Source organism: Sinocyclocheilus anshuiensis, unplaced genomic scaffold (assembly GCF_001515605.1).
Source record: "Sinocyclocheilus anshuiensis isolate Anshui unplaced genomic scaffold, SAMN03320099.WGS_v1.1 scaffold405, whole genome shotgun sequence".
In the NCBI taxonomy this organism is placed as follows: domain Eukaryota; kingdom Metazoa; phylum Chordata; class Actinopteri; order Cypriniformes; family Cyprinidae; genus Sinocyclocheilus; species Sinocyclocheilus anshuiensis.
The window spans coordinates 460,718-469,340 of NW_015539855.1; the positions used below are offsets into that span (position 1 = coordinate 460,718).

The window sequence follows — 8,623 nt, forward strand, 5'->3', positions numbered from 1 at the left end:
GCCCCCGCCTACAGCAGCGGGATGACTCCATACACGCGCTGTGCCACCGGGGGCTCGCGAGATGCGTAATCACTGTACTCACACACACACACACACACACACACACACACACCGGTACCCCAAAAGACATTTTTTAGCGCTTAGAGGTTGATAGTTTATAGCTCAAGATGCTCAAATAGTTCTCAGTTATGTTTCACTTAAATATTAACTTGGTCTGTTTTGTTTCAACTGGAATGCCTCAAATAGTTTGATTTTTGAAGAATTTTATGAGAAATTTTTAAGTTTGTGTTGAAATGTAGCTTTTTACTGACAATCGGCAAATCTTGAGTTTCGAACATTGTTGAGATGATCTCTGCTGAAAGAGACACATGTGATGGGTTATTTGCTCAGGAACAGGAGGCTGAAGCCAGTCTATTTCATATGCATTTAAAGGCCCTGTTGGATGGGCTTTGCAGTAGGGAACGTTGATTAGAAAGCTGGATCCCCTTGGGAGTCTGCTCTGCAATTGCATGTTTCTAATGAGTTTTGAATTAGCTGCTGAGACACTTTTCTGTGACTGTTTTGTGAATAAAGGAGGGGATGTTGCAATGAAGACACACAACAGCGTAACACGTCGGTCAGGTTCTGAGGTGGTAACATTTTGGGTCAGTTATGTATAGTTTGAGTTGACTTTAAGGATCCATGTGATTCTGCATCTATAAATATTTTATGAATCGATTATGAATCTGCATCACACTCAACCTGAATAAGTCGTATGAAGGGCTAGGCCATTTGTGAATATGTGTATAGGCCTATAGTGTAGCTTTAAATAGATGGTATTGACATGCAAAAGCAACCTTTGCGCAAAGGAAATCCTGAAGGAAATAATGTATCAGCCAATCAGAGTATCTCAAGGGAGGAGAGCTGTTAGTTCTGATTCATGTCCTCAAGCATCCAGTTGGTTTTATTAGACTGTCCTAGAACAAATAGTTTACAGTGAAACTACAATAATTTAAAAAATCAATTTCCCAAGATTGTTCTTTTGATTGATTCACGTTTGAAAAAACCTGAACAGAGAGAAGGTTGTTTAGTTCTGAGAGGGAGGCAGATGGTTTTTCGTCTGAGGATTAAAGACGAAATATCAGAAATGACTTTTTCATCCCAGATAAGGCTTCCACAGAAGTACAGAAACAAATTCACTGTCAGTTTCCAGTGTCTCATATGCATAATGTTATTCCAGGACCAGTACAGGTATAAAACTATAACACTACCAGTGTATTTTTATACACTACACTACCATTTATTTGATCCAAAATACAGAAAAAGCAGTAATATTGTGAAATATTTTTACTATTTAAAATAACTGCTTTCTATTTAAATATATTTTAAAATATAATTTATTCCTGTAATCAAAGCTGAATTTTCAGCATCATTCCTCCAGTCTTCAGTGTCACATGATCCTTCCGAAATCATTCTAATATGATGATTTGATGCTCAAGAAATATTTATTGTTTATTATTATTTTTATTATTATTATTATTATCAATATTTAAAACAGTTGAGTATTTTTTTCAGGATTCTTTAAAAAAAATGTATTGAACATTTTCCAACTTAAACAAAACACGTGAATATAGACCATAATCATAATTTAAAAAAGGTGTGTGTGGGGGGGGGGGGTCGGCAAAATAAGAATAAGCAGACTTATCTTATTATATTTTTGGGGGGGATTATAGAAATTAATACTTTTATTTAGCAAGGATGCTTTAAATTCATCAAAAGTGATGATAAAGACATTTATACTGTTACAAATGTATTTCCATTTCAGATAAATGCTGTTCTTCAGGACATTATATTAATCAAAAAACCTGAAACAAATCAACTGTTTTCAACATATTAATAATAATAAATGTGTTTTTGAGCAGCAAATCAGAATATTAGAATGATTTCTGAAGGATCATGTGACTGGAGTAATGATGCTAAAAATTCAGCTTTGAATTGAAATCACTTTGGAATAAATTACATTTTAAGATAAATTCAAATTAATTCAAATAAAAAGAAAAGTTATTTTAAATAGTAAAACATATTTTAAAATTTGACTGCTTTTGCTGTATCTTGAATCAAACAAATGCAGGCTTGGTGAGCAGAAGAGACTTCTTTAAAAACATGAAAAACCTTACTGTTCAAAAACTTTTGACTGGAAGTATACACAAAGGGTATTAGCTCTTAGGGCCAAAAGCCATTTTCAGCTCACTCTGATGTCATTCAAAACCTGTATGACTTCATGTATTTTGTAGCACACAAAAAGAGATTTTGAAGAATGTTCACAACGTTCTCTTCCATAGAATGAAAGTCCATTGTACGGAAAAGCATGCTTTCTGTTATATAAATGTTTCCATCTGTGACAAAGAAAGTCATAAAGATGCTGATTTTCAATTTTGGGGTGAACTGTCCCTTTAAAAATAGTTTTCTCAAGAGATTTCATAACACATTCCAACAGAGGGTGCTCATGAGGGGCATGATTATCTACAGTGTATTCAATTTTATGAGCCAATTATCTTTATGAACATTTTACCACTGCCAATTCAAGGAAATGAAAAAAAAAAAGAGGTGGGGCATTTTTAAATCAGGACATCAAGATTAATTATTGTGTGGTATTAATGAACTTTGAAGGTTAATGTTTATTAATCAGCTAATTACAGAGCCAGCGATGAAGCTGATTGCTAATGATGATGATCCCACATCCCTCAGTTGGTGAACAAAACTGACTGATCTAGAGTGGATGAGAAATGAAATAAAGACTTCACTTCAGTGCTACTCTAGCTGAGGTCAAGGTCAGGCAGTTGTAATAGGGTTGTACTTTTTAGCTAAAAAAAAGATGTTTTCCTTTGTAGCTGACCTCCTGAAATTGTTCAGCACCTGAAAAAAATCATTGTGCATAGAAAATGTTATTGTAACATTTAAAATGGAAAAAATGCATTACATTTGTAAAAATAATAATTAATTTTTTTTTATTTTATTTTAAATCACAGGCTGAGCAGCATGTGTAAACACAGGCAGATTTCTACAGTAACACAATATGCAGAAAACATCAGAAAAATCATTCTGAACAGACACTCCCCAATGCACTTTTCCATATGTTTATATCCCCCACAACCTGGTTTACTTCAGAACAGACCTAATACGTTATTAGCTAGGTCACACTAGCTCAGAGACCCCTTATGTCCCACACAGGTGACTCCCGCAAGAAATGCTGAGGTTGTGAACGTTAGCGAGCACTACAGAAGGTCCTCATTAGCTTGGTTTGAGGGAATACACAGCTAAGGAATACTAGTGGGTGGGCATTTCTGTCTCTTTGAACACTGCTCCATGGTCTCGGAACACAAATCCCTCTATTCCCAGATGCATCATATTTAGTTTAATGTATTCGTATTTGTTGAATTTAATTAAAAGGACATTTTTAATAAGGTACGGGAGACTTGTGGCCTGTTCTCTGCAGGTTTACTGTGCTCTTGATGAAGCATTGATGAGAGGTTTGGTGGCACCAAAATGGCCTTTGAAGTAGAAGCATGAAAGTGTTGGTATGTACTTGTAGGTATTTGTAGAAGACATCATGCTGTCTTCTGTTTGTTCGAAACTATTGAGGACTTGTGATATAACAGTTAATACACACACACACATATATATATATACATATATATTACAGAAAACAGAAGGGAAGAGGAATTCAAACAAATTTGAACAATTTCAAACAATTCAGACATTTTATTTGAAAAAGTAAATACACACTTCCATTCCCTTAGAATACTAAGTACTTTTTATTGTACAAAAATAAATTAATTGCAAGGTAACATTTAATTAGTTGAAATTTTTTAGTAGTCATTTCCATAGTAGTCATACATAAATAAGTAGATAAATAAGGTACTTTAGGAATTACGGTTTATTGATACAATAAATTTAAGTGGCCTACCTGTGTGTTGTAATTATGTGGCAGATCGTAGCCTATTTACTTTAATTATTTATTTAGCCTATTTTAAGTCGTTTGTGATCACAAAACACATATCAACAGACAAAACTGACTTTTGAATGAATTAATACATATAATAAAAAAATTGCTTGGAAAAAAAAAACTATTATTCAAAACGGAAAGAAAAACTGGATGCTGTTAAAAAGTCACTTGAGTTTAGTGCATTGAGAATTACAAGTCCCACCATTCAATGCACGCTGTTCTTGCGCATGCGCAAATCAAATTCGAAAGCTCCTGAGTCCTGTGCTACGAGGCGAAAGTCACAGGCAACTATTTCACCCAAATTCGCGCGTTTGTATCTAGTGTGCAGAAATGGCAGCTAGATATGACAGAGCTATAACAGTCTTTTCTCCCGATGGTCACCTGTTTCAGGTGGAATATGCTCAGGAAGCAGTAAAGAAGGGCTCCACAGCTGTGAGTGTGTTTATTTGTTACATTTGAGCCGCAGCTTTAGCGCGGTGGCTAATGGCTGCACAAATATACATTCATGACCGATTGACATGATTATAGCGAACAAACGCTGGATACAGGAATACATATTGAGATTGATTAAGATTGTTGTGAAGCAGCTGGGCCGATGGCTTTATTTGCAGCGATTTTCATTGATATGCTACAGCTAAGCGTGACTTGCATGTTGTGGCTAATATTAGCATGGACTATCCTTATGTTAAGCTAGATTTATTCTTTGATTTGAATTGTTTTGATCACATATTCATGTTGTGAATTATAAATACTGCACCAATACACTGCTACTTTTATTAAAAAGAAATGAATGGAAGAACATGGGGTTTAATCATTTTGCCGGTTAACTAATCAATGAAATTGCATGTCCTGATAAACTTTATGTAAGTTAACTTTACTGGGTTGGTTTTAAACGCCACGAATGTTAAAATATACCTAAATAATTAAATGTCATTTTAGTAGTTTATTTGTGATATTATGTTTAATTAGGCTTCAACTGTAACGATATGATTCATGTAGTTTCATTCTTAAGGCTGTGTGGGTGTGATGGACAAAAAAATCCGGTAGAGGGCGATGAGCCCATAGTTTAACTATAATGAATATAAAAGTTGTTTTCGCACTAAATTGTTTTCTTTTTTTGTAAACGTTAAAAGTACTCAAATGCTAAAAATCCGGGTTTTAAACTAACTTTTTATTTATTCAAGGTTGGCATCAGGGGGAAGGATATTGTTGTCCTGGGTGTTGAGAAGAAGTCGGTGGCAAAGCTTCAGGAGGAGAGGACAGTCAGGAAGATCTGTGCTTTAGATGAGCATGTGTGCATGGCCTTTGCAGGTAAGATCGACGAGACAAAAATATTAAAACCCATTATAAACGAGGTATTTGTTGCATCCAGTATGGACATAATTACGGATTATAATGAATTATACTGTCGTTTTACGTGTTGCATTGCATCGCGCCGCGTAAACATAAAACCATGTCTGCATTTGTGATCGGAGAAATGACAAACAACAAGCGCTACTCTACACTGCTCAAAACGCGCGTTTGAATCATCAGTGGCAAATCCTTTAAATATGAAAACATACTTACAGTCTGTGAGTCAGAACAGCCGGCACTGTAGTCTACAGGTGCATCTCAATAAATTAGAATGTCGTGGAAAAGTTCATTTATTTCAGTAATTCAACTCAAATTGTGAAACTCGTGTATTAAATAAATTAAATGCATACAGACTGAAGTAGTTTAAGTCTTTGGTTCTTTTAATTGTGATGATTTTGGCTCACATTTAACAAAAACCCACCAATTCACTATCTCAACAAATTAGAATACTTCATAAGACCAATTAAAAAAAACATTTTTAGTGAATTGTTAGCCTTCTGGAAAGTATGTTCATTTACTGTACATGTACTCAATACTTGGTAGGGGCTCCTTTTGCTAAAATTGAAATCGCATCATATGACCCCTTTAAAAACATTGACTTGACAGAATAGGTGTAGTTGAAAAGTTTTTAATCTGGACTCTCCAATGCGTATGGGTGATCTGAGCATGCTTTTACTTGTTAATGTGTTTGTCCAGGTCTGACTGCAGATGCCAGGATTGTCATAAACAGAGCTAGAGTAGAGTGCCAGAGCCACAGACTGACAGTGGAGGACCCTGTTACTGTGGAGTACATCACCCGCTACATCGCCACACTCAAACAGGTGACATCCCTCACTCCAGTTCACAAACAGGCTATTATAGGGGTTGTTCACTCAAATGGACAATTGTGCCATTTTCTCAACCCCATGTGGTTCCAGACCTGTATGGCTAAATGTGTTCTGTGGAACACAAAAAAAGACTGAAAAATGATGACAATGGTGAAAGTCAGTGTTTGGACCCCAGTGTTCATCTAAATATCATTGTGTTCTGCAGAAAAGGAAAGTCATGCGGGTTTTTAATGACATGTTTTTTTTTTTTCTTATAAAAATGTGATAGCAATTTGAAAATGCTATTTATTTATTTTAAATAACTTTTTGTTCTGTGTTTTTTGTTATGTGTCCTGCACATTTTGGCCCAAAATTTTGAGTAAATCAATAATACATTGACTATGTAGTAATAATAATATTTATTATTGTTATATTTAATTTTTATTACTGTATAAAATATTCAACAAAATCAGAAATTTTACTGTAAAGTGAAAACGTATTTTAGAAAAATAATATATTAAAAAAACGATACACTACAACTGTAAACTTACAATTAATTATGGTTAATTCATTTTCAAATGTTAAATCATCAAGCTTTTACTTTGGCAGAAAACTTCAGGAAACCCTTGAAGTTTCTCTTTTGCTGACAACATCTGGTCTAAGTGCTTTTCATTACAAGTTTAGAAAGATGTAAATTATAAGCAACTCAAAATCAGAGCACATGCAGAGATGAGTTTGTGCGAACTGAGACACTCAAAACACCAGATCATGAGCTGCTCACGTTTAAAAGAACACGTGAGGCGTTTCACTCTTGAAACACACAGCACATTTAATTATTTAAATTGCAGCCTTTGCGATTCAATAATGTCATTGTCAAAGCACTATTTTGATTAATCGTGCAACCCTAGGGTAAATCATAAATGTACAGAATTTACCTTTGCAGTTGTTTACTGTTACAGTAACTCGTTCTTCTAGATATATTTTGCTCTGTGTATTCATTGTGTTTTGCTCATGCAATAGCGCTACACTCAAAGCAACGGACGCCGTCCCTTTGGTATCTCAGCCCTGATCGTTGGTTTTGACTATGATGGGACTCCACGTCTATATCAGACGGACCCCTCTGGAACATACCACGCATGGAAGGTAAAGTGAGAGCCATTTGTTTCTAGAACATTCAGGGGTTACTCATTTTGTCACTCGATTTACCCTCTTCTCACCTGTGTCATCAGGCAAATGCTATCGGACGCAGTGCAAAGACGGTGAGGGAGTTTTTGGAGAAAAACTACACAGACGAAGCCATTGCGAGTGATAACGATGCCATCAAACTGGCCATCAAAGCCTTACTAGAGGTAAACACCATGTTACCATAGTCAAATGCATTCAGAACAGACTCTTATATCATGAAGTTGACAGGATGTAACATGTTTGCAATGGTATATGATCTGTGATACACAGGTTGTGCAATCCGGGGGCAAGAACATCGAGCTGGCTGTGATCCGAAGAAACCAGCCCCTAAAGGTAAAACATTTTATTTATGATTTTTGTATATTCATCTATTTACAGTTATCTTGACACACCATTCTTGTCATCCTGCTAATGTTGGAACATTCCTTTCATCTCTCTTCTTTTACAGATTCTGGAGTCCAAAGAAATCGAGACGCTGGTCGCCGAAATAGAAAAGGAGAAAGAGGAGGAGGCAGAGAAAAAGAAGCAGAAGAAATCTTCGTAAATCACATGATTGTGTAGCTTAGTTTTGTTTATACGGGCAGACGCACTTGGCTCAGGCCCACACTGTACCCTACTCCTCTCCTGCCTCTCATCCATTAAGAGCACAGTCTCTCAGTCTTCTGCTGAACAATAATTTTTTTGTTCCAGGAAATATAAAAAAAAAAAAAAAAAATCAAAGTAGTACCAAGCAAGTCATTTGTCAAGCATGTACTTGTAGGTCCTGGTCAGTTTTCACACTCTGTTCTTTACCACTGCTGAGAATTCTGGGGGAATGTGCTCTGACTGATGTTTCCTAATAAACTCTTTTGGTTTGTACCAATGGACTGATGTCTTTATTGATGTAATGAAAACCTAAGCATTCCTTTGATTGGAACAGGTAGTAGTAAATGATTTTGATTTACAGTATTATTATGGGATGTATGCAATTTCACAATTTCATGTAGGCTACTTGTTACTAATTACCTTACATAATTAAGGCGTTTTAGCAGCATTTGCCTTTAATACAGCCTCCAACCTTAGAATAAATTCATACAACTTTTGAATAGTCTCCTGTTGTATGTTATCTATAAAACATCTACCAGTTCTTTTAGCAACGCTGAAGGAGGGAATCTGTCTCTCGAAAACTGCCCAAAGAGGTTTTTGCCCATTATTCTTCTTTGCTTAATGTCTTTACATGCTCTGTGCATAGTCATAATCGTAATAGTGATAGCTTCTGCATTTAATAACACTTAGTTTAAAGGAAATATGCTTA

The 8,623-nt window shown here is 35.5% G+C and overlaps 1 protein-coding gene across 1 annotated transcript; it reads left to right on the forward strand.

Annotated features, from left to right (window-relative positions):
- The first annotated feature begins 4,185 nt into the window (after positions 1-4,185).
- On the forward strand, positions 4,186-8,187 carry psma8 (proteasome 20S subunit alpha 8). The gene is made up of 7 exons (XM_016481169.1): positions 4,186-4,417; positions 5,170-5,296; positions 6,035-6,159; positions 7,165-7,287; positions 7,374-7,493; positions 7,600-7,662; positions 7,778-8,187. Exons 1-7 carry the CDS (start codon positions 4,316-4,318, stop codon positions 7,871-7,873), a joined length of 756 nt encoding a protein of 251 aa, XP_016336655.1. The 5' UTR covers positions 4,186-4,315; the 3' UTR covers positions 7,874-8,187.
- The last annotated feature ends 436 nt before the right edge of the window (positions 8,188-8,623 follow it).